This window comes from Mastigoproctus giganteus, chromosome 1 (genome assembly GCF_048544385.1).
Source record: "Mastigoproctus giganteus isolate SK-2022 chromosome 1, ASM4854438v1, whole genome shotgun sequence".
Lineage (NCBI taxonomy): Eukaryota > Metazoa > Arthropoda > Arachnida > Uropygi > Thelyphonidae > Mastigoproctus > Mastigoproctus giganteus.
Window position 1 is genome coordinate 253,893,808 of NC_143575.1, and position 25,741 is coordinate 253,919,548.

General features: G+C 39.6%; 1 protein-coding gene across 3 annotated transcripts in view; it reads right to left on the reverse strand.

The window, feature by feature from the left end:
• The window catches only part of LOC150091791 (uncharacterized), an 81,265-nt gene that overhangs the window by 16,412 nt on the left and 39,112 nt on the right, over window positions 1–25,741 (reverse strand). For all 3 annotated transcript variants that reach the window (XM_090376942.1, XM_090376934.1, XM_090376925.1), the window contains exon 2: window positions 23,396–23,867. In XM_090376942.1, coding sequence (XP_090233068.1) covers window positions 23,396–23,867 — 472 coding nt within the window. The remainder of the gene's footprint in view (window positions 1–23,395; window positions 23,868–25,741) is intronic.

Here is a 25,741-nt window from a genome sequence, read left to right on the forward strand (position 1 = left end):
TAAAAGGCAAATCTACTCGCTATTGGGCAATGTAATAAGCCGGCCACATAGTGCATTCATTTGTGTATTTAAAAGTTTTAAATGTTCTAATAGACAAAAATGGTGGAAGATTTTTATAGTTATGATCAATAGCATATAAATTTAAATATTTAAAAGAACATCGTTCTTTTAAATATTAGTCCACAAGTCCACAAGTCGTGCTATGGGACGTTATAATATTGAAAGGTGTAGAGACCATTTCTACTAAATGCCATGGCGTAAGATTTAATTTTAATTTATTGGGCTGTATTTGTTGGACTGTTAAAGGTCACCTTCAAAATTAGATTTAAAAGAAAACACAAATTATAAAAAAAGCTATGCAAAAAAAAATGCTAAATCATTAAAAAATATTTAAGAACTCGATCTCAAGATGAATTCTGAAATGTTATTGCTCCAGCAACAAAAAATACCAAGACAACAGGAGAGAGAGAATAAAGGATATGTTATTGGATGTTTGGTTGTTGATATCGCATCAGCAACTTAGGCCATATTGCACCGTATGTATATTGTGTATGTAAATTGCTTGTATTCTGTTGGCGATTTGCTGTTTGCTGGACGAAAAACTAGAGTTTCTGGGATAAAAAAAATCGTGCAACCTTCGCCTGAGACGGACTAACTCCACCATGTTGTGAAAAAGACCAATAAAAATTCCTCACGCCATTTAGAGGATTCGAACTCATGATTATACCACTGTGCTACCCACGAGGGCGATATGCTATTAACAAAATGGCAGAATCTTCTTATCTCCACATTTCTGAGAGGTGGGGGGGGGTTATAGCAATTGTAATGCTTATTGGCCCACCAATCGCGTATTAAACTTTGCTTACTTGTAAAAGTAAATCGTATTTCTTCTAATGTGTATTTTGCATCATAGGCTTGCGTATTTTTCTTTATAGTACATTAACCATGGATATTAAGCTAAAACAAACAGCAGTTATTGAACTCCTGTCGCCGTGGATGGATATTCTGCTAATGACATCCATAACAGGCTGATTAATGTGTGTGTGTCGAGAGGAAATTGATATTAGCCGTGTCCGAAGATGGATGAAGAAATATAAGCAGAAAGAAAGAAAGAAAGAAGCATCGAGGACAAACAGAGGTCGGAAAGGCTTCTACTACGGTGAAATATAAAAATAGTAGAAATATAATTCTTGTAGACAAGATTCACTTTCAGGTAGAACATTCAATAGCTGCAATGCGGATGTAATGCTGTGGAAAGAAACATTAATTATTTTATTATTATTATTATTATCCGTTTATTTCCATAAGGATAATAATAATAATAATAAAATATTAATATTTTATTATTATTAAAATAATAATAATAATAAAATAAAATAATAATAATGATTTAGGAGTTGGGAAAATGTGCGCGAAGTGGGTTTCCCATTCACTTGATTGATAGCGCAAATATGTTAACAGTCAGCTGACTACAGCTTGAGGAGATTATTTTGAAAGTTAGAATTCGCTTGCATAATAAACGCTTGGAAAGTTTATCCCACAAGCACTCAAATACCATCCCACAGGGTTGACTTGGATGATGGTCATTATTCCCAGTGGCATGACTGCAAATTTTTCGTCTTCCGCGAGACTTGCGAAATTCCACCCGTCCTACATGCTCTTTAAAACAATACGATAGCAGTTGAAAGGCCTGACTCTTCGGACTTCTCGCAGCGAAAGACCTCGAAGTATGGTAGTTTCGCCAGTGCACATCCCGATGCTATTATCCGTAAACCATTAGTCCACAAGTCGTGCTGTGGGACGTTATAATATTGAAAGGTGTAGAGACCATTTCTACTAAACTGCCATGGCGTAAGATAAACAGCATTGTCCAGTACATTAAGGCCGAACGTGGAATTCTTAATGCCATGCACTGCGACCAATGGATCGAATATATAACATGTGAAACATCTTCACACCAAACTATTATATTTAAGCCACCCGAATAATTAAATTCATGTCTTATGTCTGTTAATTGCGTGTGTTCTGTAGTCGATTTGTCTGTTTGCTGGAAGAAAAACCTCAGTTTCTGGGGGGAAAACCTTACTCTGAACCAGATTCCAATTTCAATCCAGTTGAATGGATCAACTATGTAGCCAGATTCCAAGACAACATCACACAACCATATGATTACCAACCAGACCCCATTTCTAGTCCAGATGATGAGCTGTTTTCCATTCAAATCGATCGACAGCAGCTTCGTCAAGCCATCAACTCGCTGCGTCCGTCATGCACCGCTGGCATCGATAAAGTCCCGCATTTCATCGTAAAGTGCCTCAGTCCATATATCCTTGATCCTCTGCTCTACCTGTTCAACTCCATCCTCTCTCATAGAGTGTTTCCTGCATCCTGGAGCAAATACAGTCTTGCCCCACTACCTAAAGTTCAACTACCAAGCCAGCCGAAGCACTATAGACCAATTTCCACTGCATCCACGCTCCTAAAGCTACTGGAAAAAGTCCTTCTTCCGCATATAACACGCCATCTTTTTCCACAATCATCAAAACAACTCCATTATGTTCTCCCTAATAGATCAACTGTCTCCAACCTTCTGGCAGTCCAAACGGAAATCTTAAATGCATTTGAGGCCAAATCAGAAATGGCGGTTGTTTATGCCGATATTGAAGCTGCTTTTGACAGCCTCAACATCTCAGCCCTTCTGAATCTCCTAACCAATTTCTTTCGGATCAAAGGTGACGTTTTCGCTTTTCTGCACTCGCTCCTCCGGAACAGAACAGTGTACTTCACTCATCGTAACCTCTGCTATACCCGATCCATCAATGCTGGTGTGCCGCAAGGTGGCGTTTTATCGGGGTTACTTTTTACCGCCCTCCTTATTCCGTTTGTGTGTAACAGAGATGATGTCATTACCTACGCCGACGATATAAAGTTCCTAACGGAAATACCACCATCAGCCGACAGAGGAGTGATCACATCGGAAATCTGTAATAAGATCACAGCTTTCTCTAGCCATCTCAACCATTTCGGTCTCAAACTGAACCCCCAAAAATCCGTTATTATGGTTTTTTCTCTGAAGAAGTGTCCCACATCCATACAACCCTCACTGCAGGGTGCAGTTATTCCAAGTGTTACTAAACACAAAGATCTCGGTGTAACCTTCGACCCAAACCTTAGGTTCAACTGTCACATCGAATGTGTTCTACGCAAGATCAACCGAATGCGCTGGATTGCCCGTCAACATCTTCTTCATAACACAGACGCAAGAACCACAATCAGATATCTGGAAACCATTGTGTATCCTACCTTTCTGTATGCCTCTGAAATATGGGCATCCGCAGTACCTTCTCTCATGAAGCCCATCTTTGCCAGTGAATACTGGATATTGAAGTGAGCAACCCACAAACATCGACTCCCCCCCTCAGCAGAGGACCACCAGCATGGCCGACCAACTCCAAATCCCGCGGCTGCCTCAAATAATCAGCATGAGGAGAACTGTGACCACAGCCAAAATGCTAGTTGGCAGAATCAACTCCCCTGACTGCTGGGATATATGCCAGTGGCATGTTCCACTTCCTTCCTTACGAGCCACCCCTCTTCTTCAGCTACAACGGAACAGGCTGAAGATCAGTGACAGATTCCTACCTGGACAAGTACTTCCTACAGTACAAGCCCTGCTAATGATCGGAGTTGACCTCCAGAAATTCGCTTCTGATCGCAATTACAGGCGCTCGTTGGCCGAACTTGTTCCCCTTTTGTTTGGCCCCTGATGTCGACTCATACTGATATCTCCATCTGCTATCTCCTATGAGGCGCATAACGGCACGTCGCAGGCAAATCGACGAACTGTCTTCACAAGAAAATGCAATACCGAACATCAATTTGGCACTGTGAAATATTCTGACTTTTGTGAATATGCTTAAATATGTGCTTTGTACATATGAACGTGCACATACCTTGGTGTACTGTCTGCCTCACAACTATGTACATACTCATATCTATTGAATGGCTAATGCTACGTTTTTAATTGTTATGTAATCTTTTATACTGCACAATTTTTTATACTGTACATATTTTTATATTACCCTATATCATTGTCAAGCCCCTGGCCTCCTGGCTGTGGCGGGCACATTATTGTATCTGTATCTTTACTGTACAATAAATATTTCTTCTTCTTACTATCTACGCCTGAGACCGACTAACTCAGCCACGGAGTGAAATGATTATATCGGTCAGTTGTTGCCGTATTGACATTTTTCCCGCAGGATCTTTCTTGGGACACTGTCATAAGCTTTTTCCAAATCTATTATCGAATCTATTTTTTAAAAAGAATATTATTTACGTAATATTTAAGTTCAACATGTCACTGCAACTATTCTTACTTGTTATTCAGTGTAATACCAAATATGGCGATCACATACATAATTTTATTTATATCTGGTTTTTTAATAACAAATTCGTATGAATTTGTTATAAAAAACTTTAGCTTAATCACCGTATATTTCTGTGCATAAAATCACATTTCTCCTCGCTGATTAATGAACATTACCAATAAGTGAAAATGTTTGTTTTATTGTATACTATCGTCAGGAAGTGGAACTCATTACTGCAAGAAGAAAGAGTCCATTAAAAATCACGGTCGTGCCATTAGAAAGATTTGACCATTAGCGACATAAAGTGTATGCGGTCGATTTTAGAATTACGCAAGAGATGAAGTAACTAAGTGATAAGAGAATAATTAACGACAAAAAAAGAAAATGGTGGGGGGAGGGGGGAGAGATTCTAAATGATTCGTGTATTATATAAATTATGAGGAAAAAGCGAAGAAAGTAGAGTTGAAGCGCAAATATAGACACAGATATAAGTTGCAGAAGACTGATTTTTTTTTTTTTTCTTTAATTTCTAAATGAGCAGATAATTTCAAATCGCAAGTCAAATGATAAAATCCAGTGATTTTTGTAAAAATAATAAATTGATTTTCCTGTGGAATTCCATTCCATTTGTTACAATGTTTTATTTTAGAAACTTGAGCAACAGAATTTCTCGAATTTTCCTTAGTATTAGTTCTTATGTGTGTGTCTACCAGGCAAGTATTTCTGCGTGGACTTCTACGATGTTTTTATTTCAATACGGACGTTAAATTTTATCCAAACTAAAAATTCTTACAAGAAAACCAAGGCACCTATAAAAATGTTTTCCTTATTTATCTTTTTGGGTTCTAAAAATATATATAAAATCGAAGGAATAAATTGCTTTCTTTTAAGAAACTCATAATTTGATCTATAAGTCTTCTGATGTTTCAATTTGAAGCATATTTTCTAAAAATAGAAAGTGGGCTTGGGAGATCACCATGTCAGAAGGAGAGGTCAGTAAGTACGTCACAAACGTAAGAAACTTGACCTGAGCCAAGCATTTATTTTTCAAAATAATCACCAAAAACATTTATTCACTTTTTCCATCGCTTTATCAAATTCTAGAAACCGCTTCCGAAAAACACGTCAGAATTCCACTTCTGACGATTCTGAGTATCATGCTGAGCTCTCAATATAACAATGTTATATTGAGAGCTCAAAATGACGTTTTCACCATATCTGCATACGTTTGATGCTGCATCAACAGCAACAGCATCTGCATACGATTGATGCTGTTGCTGTTGCTGTTGCTGTTGATGCTGTTGCTGAGGATCCCAGGCAGAAATGAATGACCTCTAACTAAATTATCAAATAAAGCAACTCTTGTCTGCAGAAGGGCAATTCCTGTACCCTTACTTTCATTATCTATTAGTAATGCTGTGGTAATTACTTCTAAGCCTATCCACTTATCCAACACAAAATTTGAAACTGCCTTTGTTACCTTGTTACTCTCACTTGTTGTATAATCCACTAATAATTTTTTAAGCTTAGTAATTAACTCATATATTGAATTTACATCTCCCAGCTTATATTTTTGCTCATGAATGTTACTAACAATGATATCACTCTCTCTCTTACATTGGTTCCTATGCTTCTCCTACTAATATCACTGTAAAAGCTATCTATATCAACTTCCAAATCCCCATGTTGAAAATCTGCCTCATCCAACGACTTAGGTTCTGAGAATATTTGGATATCTTAAAACCCCTCCCTAATTCCCTCTATTTGCGCACCCTGATCACGATACTCTGTCTGCTTTTCAACAGGTTGACTAAGAGCTGTATTTGTATTAGATCCCCTACTCTCAATTGCTCCCGCACTTGTAGAAGCTTCACCACTTGATCCACCTGTGTTAGCTAATTTTGAATTTTTTTCCTTTTAAATACTTTGCATCCATTAACTTCATATTTTGATCTGAATGTAATTTTGGAACCCTAGAAGGAAGTGGGGGAAAGCAACAATCTCCTCATCCTTTTCTTTCCCCCCTCAATCACCCAAATTCAAACGTTCATCGATGAAATAGAAGCATCTCAAGAAGAAGGCTGCGCTGTTAGTTGGGAAGGTAACTGACTATTTCCTGGGACCGCCGAGGCATTCTTGTACATTTTCGAAAATTTGGAGATACCGTGAATGCTACAACCTATTGCACGCACTTCTGATTTCTTCTTCATTCGCCTAAAATGGCCCGGACCATTTAGAGGTTGAACATTGCTCTTTGAACATTGCTCTTTGAATACTTTGTCGCAAAGCAAAGGTATTGCGTCAGATAACGCTTCTATTGCATCAGAGAGTAATTGCAAGCTATTAAATAAATAAATTTTCTGTTTCTACTCTGGGACAACCAAACGGTCAGAGGAGATTAAAAGATACACAGAATACAAGAAACAGCACCGTATTCAGCAGTCACGGGCTTGAACCCCGGTCACTCAAGGCACGTGTACTTATGCACCCGCTTGCATCAGCGGTTTCAATAAATACGGCGTTGGAAGGGTATACACGCTCATTAGTATCCTATTTTGCGGAGGTGTAAGCATGGCTCCATATGTTAAGTTGACACCAAGAAAAAAAAAAACAGTGTAGCTGTTGCTCTGTTCCAGGAAGGGTTTTCTACGCGTGCTATCATTGATAAAATAGGCTGCCACCAGTCAACCGTATCCCGGGTGCTGAAATTAAAGCGTGAAACCGGTGATAGTAGTAGTAGTGGCATGTGATGCAAGAAAGCAAGTGCATGAGCTTACGCAGCATTAGACAAAAAAAAAAAATTACAAAACAGTTCTCTCTAAATGTTTGTCCAATTCCTCCTTAAATTTATTCAACCTATCAACTTCCACAACTACAGATGGAAGTTTGTTCCAGCAATTAACCACCCGCTGGCTAAAGGCAAATTTCCGCACATCTATTCTACAGCTGTCTTTCCTCAATATGAATTCATGCCCCCTCAAGTTCATAATCTGAGCAAGCATTAGAATTCCATCAGAATTCAGCGTACTCAACCTATTCAAGGTCTTATACACCTCAATCAGATCACCTCGCAGGTGCCTAGTCTCCAGTCACTGCAATTTGCAGAACTTAAGCCTCTTAGGGACTGAGGACGAGGGTTGCCTGTGCGGAGGACGTGCCTTTCTGCCGCTCCTGGAACAGAGAAGTTTTTTCTGATTTATTTTCTGCTTTATTAGTTTAAATTAACATATTAACTTATTTTCTGGAGTAGCTTTATATTCCTATTTACGGTACTTAAGTTTAAAGTAACTTAGATAGAGATTTTGTAGGTATTACTTAGTATCGGAAAGGGTATCAAATCCACGTGTTTACCGATCGTAATTAGCCGCCATTGTTACGCGAAAATTAATCAGTAAAATCTATTAATCTTGTCGAACTTCATTCGCAATTAAATTGTACTTTTAACTATACATATAACCACTTAGGTTACGTAATATAAATAATTAGTAAAAATAAATAATTAATACATAACTTGATACGGAAGTTATATAAAGGGATTTCGTAGATAACACTCGTTACTGAAACATAAATATAGCGTTATAACTTTGTTGGGATACAAGTTTAGGATTTAATTTTGTACTGAAATTGAAATTTTATTGAAAGTAAATCGAAATCATGACTCAAACCAAAGCAGCAAAGCAAAAGGCTCAAGCTAATGGGAATGCTGTGGCTCAGAGAAGAACTGAGGGGGCAGTTACCCTCTGAATCACAGCCTTTTAAGATGCACTATTTGCTTGATGTTTGCGGAGCAGTCATGTATGGGACATGATACTGCTATGGGGGATGTCTTTGTATGTGCGCGATGCAAGGAGTGTAAGGAAATCAGGGGTCAACTCAGCATTGTTATGGGCCTATATGAGAGCTTGAAGGACAGGGTGGATGCCCTCGAAGGAGGGGAGTGAGGGGCCCATCAAGCTCTCAGCTACCCACACCAATGCCAGAGCTTGCACTTGGTCATCGCGCAACACAGCGGCAGCCCCCAAGGCAGAATGCGCTGGTCCCAAAGGAACTAGTAGTTGGTGACTCTATTGTCAGGGAAATGGGGAACATGCTTTGTAAAAAGGATAGCATTAGCATTAGCATTAGCAGAGGCATATGATGCAAGAAAGCAAGCTTATTCAGCATCAGCCAAAAAAAACAAAAAAAAAAAAAAAAAAAACCCACTCCCATTTCACCCCTCCGTTCGTTCGAAATACCTGTCCAGTTGAGCTTTAAATTTGTTTAGGCTATCAACTTCAACAACCAGTGATGGAAGTCGGTTCCACCAACCAACCACCCGCTGGCCAAAGGCAAATTTCCGCACATCTATCCGACATCCGTCCTTCCTCAATTTGAATTTATGCCCTCTGAGGTGATTATTCTGAGAAAGATGAAGAATCCCATTGGCATTGAGCATGCTCAAACCATTCAAAGCCTTATACACCTCTATCAGATCACCTCGCCGGTGCCTAGTCTCCAGACTCTGTAATTTGCAAAACTTAAGCCTTTCTTCGTAAGAGCAACCCTTTGTTCCATTTACTAATCTTGTTGCCCTTCTCTGTACCCGTTCCAGCAGCTCTACATCCTTTTTGAAATGAGGCCTCCAGACCTGTATACAGTACTCAAGATGTGGCCTTACCATTGCCTTATACAATGGAATAATCACCTCCTTATCCCTGCTAGAAAAATTCCTGTATATCATTGACAAGACACCATGAGCTACTCTTGCAGCTCGTCTGCACTGCTCAGAGAACTTCATATCTGCCTGCACAATTACCCCCAGGTCCTTTTCATTCTCCACCACTGTCAGTGTAGTACCGCAGAGTTGATACGTTGCTCTGGGGTTACTGTTTCCCATATGCAGCACTTTACATTTGTCGATGTTAAACCTCATTTGCCACCTCTCAGCCCATCTGTTCAACCTGTCCAGATCCTGTTGCAGCAGCATAGAGTCAGTATTGTCCTTAACGACCCTGCCAACCTTTGTATCATCTGCAAACTTGGACATTAAACTTGATATCCCATCATCAATATCATTCATAAACACCGAAAACAACAACGGACCCAACACTGAACCCTGAGGAACTCCACTAATAACATTAGTCCACGTTGAGCAGTGTCCATTGATTACCACTCTCTGTCTTCTGCCACTCAACCATCCCCTTATCCATAGCAGCAATTTGCCTCCAATGCCACACTGCTCCAATTTGTGCAGCAGTCTTCCATGTGCAACAGAATCAAAAGCCTTTCTAAGATCCAAATATATAATATCAAAGTTATTCCCTGCATCCAGTTCTTTTGTGACTACATCATAGTATCCAATCAAATTGGTCAGGCAAGACCTGCCCTTAACAAAACCATGCTGCGTCTGAGCTATAATTGATTTCTTGTCTAGATGATCCTGCAGTGCTTCTTTAACCAGTGCCTCCATTAATTTACCTGGAACAGAAGTTAAACTAACAGGTCTATAATTACTTGTGTCAGCCTTTGAACCTCCTTTGTGAATTGGGGTCACATTTGCACATCTCCAGTCCATAGGTACCTCCCCTGAGTCCAAGGAAGCTCTCATAATTATGGCTAAGGGTTTGCTTACTTCCTTTGCTGCCTCCTTTAATATAACTGGATAGATCCCATCCACCCCAGGTGTCTTTTTTATGTTTATCCCCAACAATCTCTCCTCCACTTTCCTCTCAGTTATTACAAAATCATCCAGCTCACTGCCAATGTTTACTTTACCTACATCATTCTCCTTCCTGAATAACTCCTCATGCGTGAATGTAGATGCAAAATACTCGTTTAGATTGTTAGCCACCTGAGCAGGATCCTCAACTGTTGAACCATCAATATCCAGTGGACCAATCTGATTCATCCCTTTCCTTTTCGAGTTCAAGTATGTAAAGAACTCTTTTCTGTTTTTCTTTGCATCCTTTGCCAAGGATTTTTCATAGTCTGCCTTTGCCTGCCTAATCTCCTTTGTGACTTGGTTACAGACCAACTTATATCTATCATAGGCTTCCATGTCACCCATTAATTTGTATGTATCCCATGCATTTTTCTTCTCTGCCACATGTCTCATTAGTTCATCTGACAACCATTTAGGCCTAAACCTTGAACAATATTTCTTAGTTGGTATGTAAAGCCTGGTAGCCTCCAAGATTAGTTCCTTGAATGCTTCCCATTTTGAGTTTGCTGTTGGTAACATCATCAGTTGGTCCCACTGTATAGAATTTAAATACTGTCTCAGACCATCATAGTCGCCTTTACGAAAACAAAAACCCTTCCCTTTACCTCTGATGGTAGTTACCTCCTTGAGTAAATCCCACTTCAACACACTGTGATCACTGCCACCTAGTGGTTCATTTATCTGCAGGTTCTTAATGCATGAGGAATCACTACTGATAATCAGATCAAGAGTATTGCTCCCTCTCGTTGCCTCACGAACATGCTGATGTAGAAAACAATCATCCAATAAATCCACAAAAGCCTTGCTAGTGTGCGAGTGACCAACCCACAAATTCCAGTCAATATCTGGGAAATTAAAGTCCCCCATTATAAGACTCTCTGATTTACTGGCCCACTCTATTTCCCTGTACAATATCTTATTATACTCATCAGAGTCATTAGGCCTATAGCACACTCCTACTCTCAATTTTGATTTCCCTATGCTTATGTCACACCAAACTGACTCGACGCTGCCCTGTCCATCGATGTCGACTGGCTTCACTTCCTTGGACTTTATGTGTTTCTTAATTAATAGCATAACCCCTCCTCCCCTCCTGTCCTGTCTATCCTTTCTATACACATTGTATTCCCCAAATTCCAGTTCCGCATTACTTATATCTGTGTGACACCACGTCTCTGATATCCCAACAATATCTGCCTTTGATGTTTTGAGCAATACCTCAAATTCATCAAATTTATTTACCAAACTCCTAGCATTGGTGTACACGCAGGTATACATGCACCTGTTTCTATTCTTAGCTACCCTAACACAACCCATGTGTTTACTTGTACCGCAATGACTCCCAGCAGTCTCTGAAATATCCTGCATCCTGTTTTTCAGACTAGGTGGAACAGGACCAGGGTATGTCTGCCAGGGGCAAAGGTTGATGACGTTGTAGAGCGGATATCATCTTTTAAGGGCACAAAAGGTGATATAGTTGTACACATTGGCACTAATGATATTAAGAGCAGGAGACTGGCGGAATTACTTAACAAGTACAGGTCACTGATAAAAAAAAGCCGAGAATTAGGGTTGAATTTGAAAGTGTCTGCAATTCTGACCAGACACGATAGGAGGGAGTATATGATGAGAGCCCTGTCGATCAATTCGGCCCTGGAAAGATTGTGCAGGGCTCAAGGGGTAGAATTTTTTTCAGCCTGGTCTGTACTTGTTAACAGGAGAGACTGCTTCTACAGAGATGGGATACACTTAAATTGTTGTTATTTGGTTTTTAGGAGCATTAGCAACTAAGGCCATATTACTCCGTGAATATGCGGTGGTCATTCCTGACCTCTCCGCATCCTCCGTATTTAGTGGTGACGGGCTCGAACCCCGGTCTAATCAAGAAGCATGTGCTACGCACTGCTGCTCCTTCCCACCTGGCTACGGAGGCGCTACACTTAAATAGAAAGGGTGCAAGAATGTTTGCTGATGCTATCGAGGCAGTGTTAGGAGGGTTGGAAAACTGCTAGATTTGACGGATACAAGGACTAATAGATTAACAGTAGCCACTGGCAGAGGAGAAAGTGATTCTTGTACTGCTTCTATTGGAATGAGCAGCAGCCTGGAAAATAAGATGCAGGATATTTCAGAGACTGCTGGGAATCATTGGGGTACAAGTAAACATATGGGTTGTGTTAGGGTGGCTAAGAGGAAGAGCAGGTGCATATGTACTTGCGTGTACACCAATGCTAGGAGTCTAGTAAATAAATTTGATGAATTTGAGGTATTGCTCAAAACATCAAAGGCACATATTGTTGGGATTTCAGAGACGTGGTGTCACACTGATATAAGGAATGCAGAACTAGAATTTGGGGAGTACAACGTCTACAGAAAGGATAGACAGGATAGGAAGGGAGGAGGGGTTATGCTATTAGTTAAGAAACACATAAAATACAAGGAAGTGAAGCCAGTCGACATTGCTGAACAGTGCAGTGTCGAGTCAGTTTGGTGTGACATAAGCATTGGGAGATCAAAATTGAGAGTAGGAGTGTGCTATAGGCCTAATGACTCTGATGAGTATAATAAGAAACTGTACAGAGAAATAGAGTGGGCCAGTAAATCAGAGAGTCTTATTATGGGGGATTTTAATTTCCCAGATATTGACTGCAATTTGTGGGTTGGTCACTCACACACCAGCAAGGCTTTTGTGGATTTATTGGATGATTGTTTTCTACATCAGCATGTTCGGGAGGCAACTAGAGGGAGTAATACTCTTCATTTGATTATCAGTAGTGATTCTTCATGCATTAAGAATCTGCAGATAAATGAACCACTAGGTGGCAGTGATCACAGTGTGCTGAAGTGGGATTTACTCAAAGAGGTAACTACCATTAGGGGTAAAGGGAAGGGGTATTGCTTTCGTAAAGGCGACTACGATGGACTGATACAGTATTTAAATTCTATACAGTGGGATCAACTGATGATGTTACCAACAGCAAATTCAAAATGGGAAGCATTCAAAGAACATATCTTGGAAGCTACTAGGCTTTACATACCAACTAATAAATAGTTGGTTTAGGCCTAAATGGATGTCAGATGAACTAATGAGGCATATGGCAGAGAAGAAAAATGCATGGGATACATACAAATTAACACATGACACAGAAGCCTATGATAGATACAAGTTGATCTGTAACCAAGTTACAAAGGAGGTTAGGCAGGCGAAGGCAGATTACGAGAAATCCATGGCAAGGGATGCGAAGAAAAACAGCAAAGAGTTCTTTACTTATGTAAACTCTAGAAGGAAGGGGATGAATCAGATTGGTCCACTTGATATCGATGGGTCAACTGTTGATGATCCTGCTCAGGTAGCTAACAAACTAAATGAATATTTTGCATCGACATTCACACATGAGGAGTTATTCAGCGAGGGGAATGCCAGAGGTGTATTCAACTCTGTCAGTAAGCTAGAGAATCTTGTAATAACTGAGAGTAAAGTGGAGGAGAAATTGTTGAAGATAAACACAAGAAAGGCACCTGGGGTGGATGGAATCTATCCAGTTATATTAAAGAAGGCAGCAAAGGGTGACACAAGTAATTATAGACCTGTGAGTTTAATTTCTGTTCCCGGAAAATTAATGGAGGCACTGGTTAAAGAAGCACTGCAGGATCATCTAGACAAGACTTCAGTTATAGCTCAGACACAGCATGGTTTTGTAAAGCGGAAGTCTTGCCTGACCAATTTGATTGGATACTATGATGCTGTCACAAAAGAACTGGATGCAGAGAATAACTTTGATATTATATATTTGGATCTTAGAAAGGCTTTTGATACTGTTGCACATGAAAGACTGCTGCACAAATTGGAGCAGTGTGGCATTGGAGGCAAATTGCTGCTATGGATAAAGGGGTGGTTGAGGGGGAGAAGACAGAGTGGTAATCAATGGACACTGCTCATCGTGGACTAATGTTATTAGTGGAATCCCTCAGGGTTCGGCATTGGGTCCTTTATTGTTTTCTGTATTTATAAATGATATTGATGATGGTATATCAAGCTTAATGTCCAAGTTTGCAGACGATACGAAGGTTGGCAATGTTGTCAAGGACACTACTGACGCTATGCTGCTGCAACAAGATCTGGAAAGGTTGAGCAGATGGGTTGAGAGGTGGCAAATGAAGTTTAACATTGACAAATGTAAAGTACTACATATGGGAAACAGCAACCCCAGAGCAACGTATCAATTCTGTGGTACTACACTGACAGTGGTAGAGAATGAAAGGGACCTGGGGGTGGTTGTGGAGGCAGATATGAAGTTCTCTGAGCAGTGCAGATGGGCTGCAAGAGTAGCTCATGGTGTATTGTCAATGATATATAGGAATTTTTCTAGCAGGGATAAGGAGGTGATTATTCCCTTGTATAAGGCAATGGTCAGGCCACACCTAGAGTACTGTATACAGCCCTGGAGGCCTCATTTTAAGAAGGATATAGAGCTGCTGGAACGATTACAGAGAAGGGCAACAAGATTAGTGAATGGAACAAAGGGGTGCTCTTACGAAGAAAGGCTTAAGTTTTGCAAATTACAGTGTCTGGAGACTAGGCACCAGCGAGGTGATTTGATAGAGGTACAAAGCCTTGAGCATGTACAGGTGTACAAACCCATCAGCATTGAGCATGCTCAATGCTCATGGGATTCTTCCTCTTGCTCAGAATAATCACCTGAGAGGGCATAAATTCAAATTGAGGAAAGACAGATGTACGATAGATGTGCGGAAATTTGCCTTTAGCCAGCGGGTTGTTGGTTGGTGGAACAGACTTCCATCCCTTGTCGTGGAAGTTGATAGCCTAAATAAGTTTAAGGCTCGGCTGGACAGGTATTTCGAACGAACAGAAGGGTGAAGTGGAAGTGGTTATTTTTTATTTATTTATTTTTCTTTAATTTTTTTGGCTGATGCTGCATAAGCTTGCTTTCTGGCAACAAATGCCTCTATTAATGCTAATGCTAATGCTCTCTTGGTAAGAGGATCTGTTCATTCCCCTGACCAATCTTATTGCACTTCTCTATACACGCTCAAGCAAATCTACATCCTTCCTAAAATGAGGCCTCCAGACTTGTATGCAGTACTCAAGACGTGGCCTGATCATTTCCTTATACAGAGGGACAATCACCTCCTTTTCCCTGCTAGCAAAATTCCTGTACATCTTTGACAAAACCCTATGACATTCCTTGGCAGCCTGTCTGCATTGCTCAGAAAACTTCATATCTGACTGCACAATTACTCCAGGCATTTTTCATTTTCTACCACCTTAAGTGTAGTTCCACACAGTTGGTACGTTTCTCTGGGGTTACTTCTACCCATATGCAGTACTTTGCATTTGTCAATGTGAAACTTCAGTTGCCACTTCTCAGCCTATCTTCCCAAATTTTCTAGATCCTGTTGCAGTAGCACACTGCTATTACTGTCATTAACAACCCTGCCAACTTCGACACTAAGCCTGATATACCTTCATATACCTTCATACAAAACAACAGTGGACCCAACACCAAACCCTGTGGGACTTCACTAATAACATTAGTCCACGAAGAGCAGCACCCATTGATTAGCACCCTCTGTCTTCTCCCACTCAACCATCCTTTTATCCATTGTAGCAACTTACCCTTAATACGATTCTGCTCCAATTTGTACAGTAGTCTTCCATGTGCAACAGTGTCAAAAGCTTTCCTGGAATCCAAATATATGATATCAAAATTATTTTTTGCATCCAGTTCCTTTGTAACCACATCATAATATCCAATCAGATTTGTCAGACAAGACTTTCCCTTAACAAACCCATGCTGTGTCTGAATTATTGCTGCAGTCTTGTCTAGATGATCCTGCAATGCATCTTTAATCATTGACTCCATTATTTTACCCGGAACAGAAGTTAAACTAACTGGTCTGTAATTACTCGTGTCACCCTTTGATCCCCCTTTGTGAATTGGGGATACATTTGCATATCTCCAGTCCGTGGGGACCTCCCCTCAGTCCAAGGATGCTCTCGTAATTATGGCTAAGGGTTTGCTTATTTTCTTTGCCGCCTCCTTTAATATAACTGGATAGATCCCATCCATCCCAGGTGCCTTTCTTATGTTTAACTTCAACAATTTCTTCTCCACTTTGTTCTCAGTTATTACAAAATCATTAAATTTGAACCTTCTGGCATTTTAAAACCTTAATAACTCCTCATGTGTGAATTTAGATGCAAAATACTCATTCAGGTTTGTTTACTATCTGAGCAGGATCATCAACAGTCGAACCATCGATATCAATTGGACCAATCAGATTCATCCCCTTCCTTTTAGAGTTTATATAAGTAAAGAAATCCTTACTGTTTTTCTAATCATCCTTTTCCAAAGATTTCTCGTAATCTGCCTTCGCTTGCCTGACCTCCTTTGTGACTTGATTACAGACTAGCTTATATCTGACATTGGCTTCTGTGTCGCCTGATAATTTATATGCATCCCATGCATGATGTGAAGAGAATACCTGGATCAGGTCGTAAGAGAGTGACTACGCCTTCACAAGATCGATATTTGAAACGACTTTGCCTTCGTAATCGCCATGCTAGTGCTCCTGATCTAAAACTGGACTTTGAGATTGCCTCTGGTGTTGAAACAAGTGCACGAACTATCCAAAAAGGGCTTTCGGAATGTGGTCTGCATGCCTATCGGCCCAAGAAGAAGCCTTTGGTAACCCAACAAATGAGGAAGAAGCGACTTGATTGGGATAAAACGCATGTTTCATGGACAAAAGAACAATGGGAAACCATTATATTTTCTAACGAATGGAAATTCAACCTGCATGGCTCGGATGGGAAGCGATAGGTCAGAAGATGAAAATCAGAGGTACACCATCCTGACTGCATAACACCGCCTGTTATGGGATGCATAACAAGCAAAGGGGTGGGGCGAATTAAGTTTATTAACGGAACGGTGAATGCAGAAACCTACACTGCTATCTTGGAGGAGTGCCTGAAACCCGTTATTAGGGATCACCACACAGACGTCCAAAACTGCATTTTTCTACAGGACTCAGCACCTTGCCACATAGCAAAATTGGTAAGTTTTATGCTATTTAGATTTAATGATGAGTTTGCGTCTTGTCTCACAAGTTTGTTTTGTTTTGTTATTTGGTTTTTAGGAGCATTAGCAACTAAGGCCATATTGCTCCGGGGATATGCGGTGGTCTTTCCTTGATCTTTCCGCATCCTCCGTATTTGGTGGTCACGGGCTCGAACCCTGGTCTAATCAAGAAGCGTGTGCTACGCACTGCTGCTCCTGCTCACCTGGCTATGGAGGCGCCTTGTCTCACAAGGCTTAATATATACTTACACCAATGTTTTCTCTCATTTTTCTCGCTTAAGGTGCAGTCATACCTCAGAAATGGTGCCATTACTGTGTTGGACTGGCCCAGAAACAGTCAACATTTGAACCCTATTGAAAATTGCTGGTACATAATGTCGTCTGCAGGAGAGTATTGTAAGGGTGTGGTACCACGAAATTGGGCAACCGTATATCCAGAAGTTGATTAACTCTGTGCCAGATTGTTGCAAGGCTGTAATTGCAGCTCGAGGAGGAACAACAAAAAATATATGAGGACTTATTTTACTGATTTACAGTACATAATACTATTACGTTAACTGATCATTTCAGTTTGTACACATAAATGCAATAAAATGTGTTTGGTTGTCACGATTGCCATTTGCATGATTTCTCATATTTCCATTAATTACGCATTTTACCCTTTGGGAAGATATTTATGGCAGTTAGGTGTATCAAGTGGAGTCTTTTTATAAGATTTCATTCACAGAGATATATATCCCATCTAACAAATGCATTTCGAACATTTCTGCAACCCACAATGCAGCGCAAAACATTATTTGCAAAATTCACAAGTGATGCAGTTTTTTTTTCCGCCACTGTATGTCTGATAAGCGCCAAAGCAACTAAGGCTATAAGGCGTCAGTATATTTCCCTCGTAGGTAACACAGTTGATATAATCACCATCCTCCCCACACCAGGGAAAAAAACCTGATTTCGTAACCAGTCAATGACACGAGGAATTTTAATTGGCCTTTTTTCACGACATGGCTGAGTTTTTGTCGGTCTCAGCCGAGGGTAACACCGTTTTCCCTCCCGAAAACTAGGGTTTTTATCGAGCAAACAGCAAAGCCGACCACAGAACACGCGGAATTTACAGACATATTATATATGACGTAATATGGCCTAATTTGCTGATGTGCCTAAAATCCTACAGCCAACCAGACACCAGTCTGAATAGAGGGCAAGATGGGTCCACCGACTCAATCTGTTAGCATTTAGCATTAGCATTAGTAGAGGCATATGATGCAAGAAAGCAAACTTATGCAGCATCAGCCAAAAAAAAAAAAAAAAAAAACAACTTCCACTTCACCCCTCTGTTCGTTCGAAATACCTGTCCAGCTGAGCCTTAAATTTATTTAGACTATCAACTTCCACGACAAAGGATGGAAGTCTGTTCCACCAACCAACTACACGCTGGCTAAAGACAAATTTCGGTACGTCTATCCTACATTTCCTCAATTTGAATTTATGCCCTCTCAGGTGATTATTCTGAGCAAGAGGAAGAATCCCATCAGCATTGAGCATGCTCAAATCATTCAAGGCTTTATACACCTCTATCAGATCACCTCGCTGGTGCCTAGTCTCCAGACACTGTAATTTGCAAAAATTAAGCCTTTCTTCGTAAGAGCACCCCTTTGTTCCATTCACTAATCTTGTTGCCCTTCTCTGTACTCGTTCGAGCAGCTCTACATTCTTCTTGAAATGAGGCCTCCAGATCTGTATACAGTACTCTAGGTGTGGCCTGACCATTGCCTTATACGGAATATCACCTCCTTATCCCTGCTAGAAAAATTCCTGTATATCATTGACAATACACCATGAGCTACTCTTGTAGCCCGTCTGCACTGCTCAGAGAACTTCATATCTGCCTGCACAATTACCCCCAGGTCCTTTTCATTCTCTACCACTGTCAGTAGTACCACAGAGTTGATACGTTGCTCTGGGGTTGCTGTTTCCCATATGTAGTACTTTACATTTGTCAAAGTTAAACTTCATTTGCCATCTCTCAGCCCATCTCTCAACCTTTCCAGATCCTGTTGCAGCAGCATAGTGTCAGTAGTGTCTTTGACAATCCTGCCAACCTTTGTATCGTCTGCAAACTTGGACATTAAGCTTGATATACCATCACCAATATCATTTATAAATACAGAAAACAATAATGGACCAAACACTGAACCCTAAGGGACTCCACTAATAACATTAGTCCATGATGAGCAATGTCCATTGATTACCACTCTCTGTCTTCTCCCCCTCAACCACCCCTTTATCCATAGCAGCAATTTGCTTCCAATGCCACTCTGCTCCAATTTGTGCAGCAGTGTCAAACAGTATCAAAAGCCTTTCTAAGATCCAAGTATATAATATCAAAGTTATTCCCTGCATCCAGTTCTTTTGTGACTGCATCATAGTATCCAATCAATGTTTTCGCCATATTCTGGTTCTTCCATCAGGGTGAAATGGCAGAAATTGGGATTTGTCAGAACAGTATTTTTCAAATTCTCCATTGTCAAGTGCTGGTGTACTTGAGCCTATTTTAATGGTACTTTATTGTTTTTTGCTGACAAGAGTGTAATTCAATTAAATCTGGTCTCGACTACTATATCCCATGCGTGACAGGGTACGCCGAGTTGTGCATTGTTAAATGCCTCTTTGGTTATCACTGTTGTACTGGGTTGTTGATTGTAGCCTTTCTGCTACCCTGTACAAGTCTTGTTAACCTCCATTGGCATTTCTCATCAACCAGCTGTTTCTGACCGCAGAACTATTCGCTAGATGTTATCTGGCTGTTGGCCCAAAGTCTATACCCAAGACATAACTGAACGTAAAAACTCCAGCGAGAATGCAGTTTCTCAGATATTCATGCTGGAATATCGGGCACTGACTACCATTCAAAATCTCTACTGTGTAAGAATACACAGTCGGGATTCACGTGGTATAAGAGTCAATACTAAAATTATAATTTGTTTACTTTCAACTTTGGATCACTAAAATCGTCTTAAATCGTTTTGGATCACTTAAATTCCGTCTTGCCCATTCTTGTACTTGCACACATACACTACCCCTACGTATTTTCCCAACTGCCTCATACAAATTGCGTGGTAAGAGCACGTTACTGAATGAGCACTCCATATCAGGCAAAGGTTAAGAGTACCTAATAAAGTAGCACCAGTGTACATTCATAACTATTAGACAGATGCTCATTAAATAAAACAATTGATTTCTCTCATTTTAAAATGCAAATATTTTATTTGCATAATACACATAAAGCCAAGTCCTTTAAAAAATATTAGTTAAAAAATGAAGTTTATAGGCGATACATGCTAGCCGAACCTGTAGTTAAATTAGATTGTTTATTTTTAGCTTCCAATGTTTTATTTATTCACTTATTTTTTTACCTCTTTTAATAACACAGAAATGTTGCTAAACAGTTCCAATCTGCAGAAAAGTTTTTCTCTTGAAATTTTTTCAATGTTTCCATTGCTTTGCGTCTAATTACGTCATGCGATAAAAACTTAGCCAATTTACCAAACGATCGATTCACTAAAATGCAAATTCCACATTCTTCTATTAAAAATTGATTACAGCGCCCCTTTTTATAAAAATTACAAATATCCGAATAAATTACAAATATTAAATTAAATTATAGCAATAACAAAGATTGGTAAAGTGCAATAGGTTTAAGAATCAATGCTGCTGTTGAAAAGCTAATAATCAGAGATCAGGAGTTTCAAAGAAAACACAAAGTACCACCTCAATATAATATTGAACAATAATATTATAAATTGTTATTATTTGAAATCGGATTTTAAATATTGTTCAGTATTAAGCAGAAACTATTTAAGAATGGAATACGATGGTAAATCTGATTAAGTCGGCACAAACGACATTAACAAGGAATAAGGGGTTAACATTTCAGCAGCATTTTAGAAATGCAAAAGCTAAGACATACGTATGCTGATATGTGATCAGTTGAGCCTAGAATACTGGATACTCGCTAAAATGAACAGGATGGCAGGAAAAGCCATCTTTTTCTCAAATCTCAATATGTGACCCCCTGGAGTTAACGCATTAGCATATTATATCGACCAATTGAGATACACTTTCCACAAAGGATGCCAGCGAATACAGTTGCTCAGCAAATAGGCGACTTGGTATCGAGCTTGCGTATTGCAGGTGGACAAATAGCGATACAACACTTCCTTTGCGTATCATTAGGCCGAACTTGGAATGTTTGCAACTGATATTAACGGCCAATACCGTAGAAGTTTTTGATGCTTTGACCATCCATCCAAAGAAATATTGCAAAGGCAGGATATTACGTAAGGATATGTAAATATATTGAAATAAGTTGCCTTGGGGGCTTATATGTACGGTTTCCGAAATACTGTGTCGTCTGTCGTTAATCAAGTAACTTTCTGGGTAGGATTCATATTTTCACGGTTAATACACTGTTCTATTATATATTTACACCATTTCAGTTTATTTATTTATTATTATTATTATTATTATTTTTTTTTTTTTTTTTCATTTAAATCAGTTCCAGGTACGCATCACCCCAGAAATGGCTTACTATTTCTAGGGGATTTCTTTTTAAATAACATACATAAAGAATTTTTCATTACACAAAATACCTCAGTTATACAGACATTTAGCTAAAAATAAATAATTCATATTAAATATAAGTATTTAGCCAACATAAACAGATAACAACATTAATTACAGTTAAATAAATGCACATGTTTAGGTAGTACCTTCCTTGGGGTCAGTGTCAATCTAGTAGTTGCTGGGAAGGAATGTATAAAATCGATGCATAATCTCAGACTGATAAGCCTTTTCTTTGCAATATCGTTCTCAGTCTATATCAAACCAACGGTGTTGGAAGGAAACATCCGATCGAGGTTCTTTATCCTGTTCCTGTGTGGTTGTGAAGTGGTTTGATTATGGCGACGGGGTTTGCTGGTGGAGGACAATCTTAGCCAGACTTCGGATTTCTATCCTTTCTGTGAAGAGCGTCAGCAAGATGGATTTACTCATTTTGATTATGGTTAGTTTTGATTATGCCAAGGGAATCCGATTTAGATTAGCATAAAGGATACTTCTTGATCTTGTAAACGGCTTTCCGAAGTAGCGGTTCAGCCACTTCAGAATCCAGTATTCCACAGATAAGAACATCTTAAGATTAACGGTAGGAGCAGAAGCCCATACAGAGAGGCATAAAAAGCTACTGGGGACACACACATCTCACTACCTCAGATCGCAACCTGGTGATGGTCTCTTCTTCAATGGAGCCTTACTCTCGTGGAAATTCTCAGCTTCGTGTTATTTGGCATCACAAGAATACAAAATAGGATAATCTGCGAGATGTCCATTCTTCTTTTTCTTGAGTGGATTACTGTTTCAAATCTTCTGATGTCAATGTTTGCTTAGATCGTGTCAATGAAATTATTCTTGTAGGGATGAAATCCATTATTCCACACTTCACTTTAAAATTTCGTCTTTTATCTAAACCTAATGGTTCTATTGCCACTTCAGCTAAATATAAAACCGATAATGTCCTTAGTCATTGCAAATCTGTGACCTTTCAAGGGAATTTTAAGCTTGAGCAAAATAAAATCACAGGGTACTAAATCTAATGAGTACGGCAACCACAATGGTGGAGCGCTTCGTGTGAAATTTTGAATTCTTAAAATCCTACATAAAACTGTCAAAGGCGACATTTGACAAGGTCTCGCCTTTGACATTGTTAAAGGCGAGATTTTTCATCTTGAAAATGTTAATCGTATTTAGCAGTCACGGACTTGAACCCCAGTTCATTCCAAGAGCGCGCGCTCTTGCACTCACGCTCCTGACCACTCGGCTACGTCAAGCCTAAGTTATATAATGTTCTTGTTTATACTCCGGTACGACCACCAGGTCAGTGGAGTTTACAATAAATCAACCAATACAAATGTTAATCGTATTTAGCAGTCACGGGCTTGAACCCTGGTCCACACAAAGAGCGTGTGCACTCGCGTTCCAGTAATTTCTCTTTTATGAAATGATCCAATAATAGACTGCATAATAAGTATTCCTCGCATTATCAGCTAAAAATATACATTGTCCATTATATAACAAGTTCATTTATAAATATGAAATGTATACTTATACTCTACTTTTATATTTTATTATAATATCATTTTCATAATGGAACTTTTACTTACCATTCTTTTTCCTTCGTACAGTTATTCTTTTTTTTTCGTCGCCGTATAATCCGGAAAAGTAATTGTGAGTCTGGAAGCGCCTCTTTTTATCTTTGATGCTGTCTAACTCTTGTGGTCTACCCATATGGTGTTCCATTTCTCTCAGAAGCTCCATAACCTTCTTAGAGGTTGCTGCACTATACATTCCAGCAACCGATGGTAGGAAATGTAATTTCCTTGAATCCGCTCCCATACCAAGACCATAATCCTTGACCTCTTCTTTCTGTCCTTGTAAAGCAATAGTTGGTACTCGATGGCCGACATCAAATGAATGGTGGTTATCTTTAACAATCCTCTTTCGAAATGCGGGTTTCCCAAGACCCTTAATATGAGATGTATGAAGGTGGTCTAAAGAGAGTCCCCCAACATTTGAGATAATAAGGCTGCAGGCCATTAGGATGATTGCGTACGCCATTGCAAGATGATGACAAGCCTAATTTAAAAGATTTTAAAAAATAATAATTTAGTTTTGCTGGTTAATATCAGATGGCAAGTTTATTTTCTATTAAGCAAACGGGTACCTAATTTATTGCAGCGTAATAGAAGGGGGGGGGGAATGTGTGGTAGTAATAGTGACATTGGAGCCTAACTTTATATTCGACGAAAAGTGAAATTTTATCACTGGTCCTTCTACCCCCACTGCAGGAAACAGAAAGACTCGTCATTGATAGTACGAAGGGCGGATGAAAAGTTCGTGGCCTGAGTATGAAGGATTTATTTGAGGAGTCTATTAACTTTTCAACGTAGTCCCCTTTGGGCCAATGCACTTTTTCTAACGATGCTGCAATGTGTTGATTCCAGCTGCGAAGAGAGTTTTCTCTTGAGTCTCCAAGAATGCATCCACTGCAGCGATTACGGCGCTGTCGGTGAAAATATGGTTGCCTCCCAAGCATTTTTTAAAATTAGGAAATTGTTTGTTTGTTATTTAGTTTTTAGGACATAGCCAGGTGGGAAGGAGCACTGCTGCTCCTTCCCACCTGGCTATGGAGGCGCCTAATTAGGAAATAGGTGAAAGTTCGATGTTTCTAGATCTAGTGAATATAGGGGATGGTCCAAGACTTCAAAGTCGCACTTATGCAGTGCAGCCATAGCAATGACAGACTTGTGAGCAGGTAAATTGTCCATGTGGAACAAGACTCCTTTGCAGCCTTTTTCTCGGAATTTGTCTTCGATGTTTTCACGAAAATGGTCTATGTAATATGACCCTGTGACTGTCTGACCATTCTGAAGGTAATCCACTATCAACACTCCATCAGCACCCCCCAAAAAACCGATACCATGATCTTGCCAGCAAAAGGAATATACTTAGCTTTCTTTGGAGGGAATAAGAGCTGTGTTTACACTGTTTGGACTACTCCTCTGTCTCTGGATGAAAGAGATGGACCCATGTCTCATCCATGATCACAAAGCTTGCAAGAAAATTTGTTGTATATACTTGAAATGATGCAAATGTTCACTTGAAAAATCGTGCATTTTTGGTCTGCTCTCAACAACTTTGGGACAGATCGTGCTGACACCTTTTTCAAAGGGAGAACTTCTATTATTATGTGGTACACACATTCTGATGAGATTCCCAAAAGATGCTGGCAATGTACCGAACTGTCACTGATCACCAGATCATGTGCACTATCAACAACTTTTGGAATGATGGACGTTGCAAGTTTTCCACAGAGTGAGTTATCTTCCAGGCTCTCCCTTCCTTGTTTAAATTCTGCTGCCAACTTTTTAACCATAGAATGGAAAGGGGAATCCCCTTCCTATTTTGTAACCATATGTTCATGAATTGCCTTTGGCGTTAGTTCCTTTTTCCCCAAATATTGAATGACTGCACGATGACTGATTTCGTCCATCTTTCCTATTTTCAAAACTTCGTTGACTTCAGAACCTGTAATTAAAAAGAGACATTGAAACTGCATGAAATTTAGCGGGTCGCTATTTGAAGTGTTATACATTAAGTATAGAAATTTTTAACACTGTACCACTATTCATTCAAACTAAGGCCACGAACTTTTCTAACGCCCCTCATAGCACCACCTAAAAATTTCACTTGCGTTCCGTCCATCATCCTATGCATTACATAAGATTGAAAATGCTTTTAAAATGGATGGAACTCTTTCAGCCAGTCTATATTTTTTGCACAGTGTCTTCCTCCCTCTCCAATGGGGGAAGATCCTACTGAATGAATTTCAAGTTAAAATCCTTGTGAATTAACTGCTATATCGAGCCACCCTTCATGTTTTTGATCAGCCAGTGTAATAAAAATAAATGGACGAGAGAAGAATTCGACATAAAAGTACCACTTTCTTT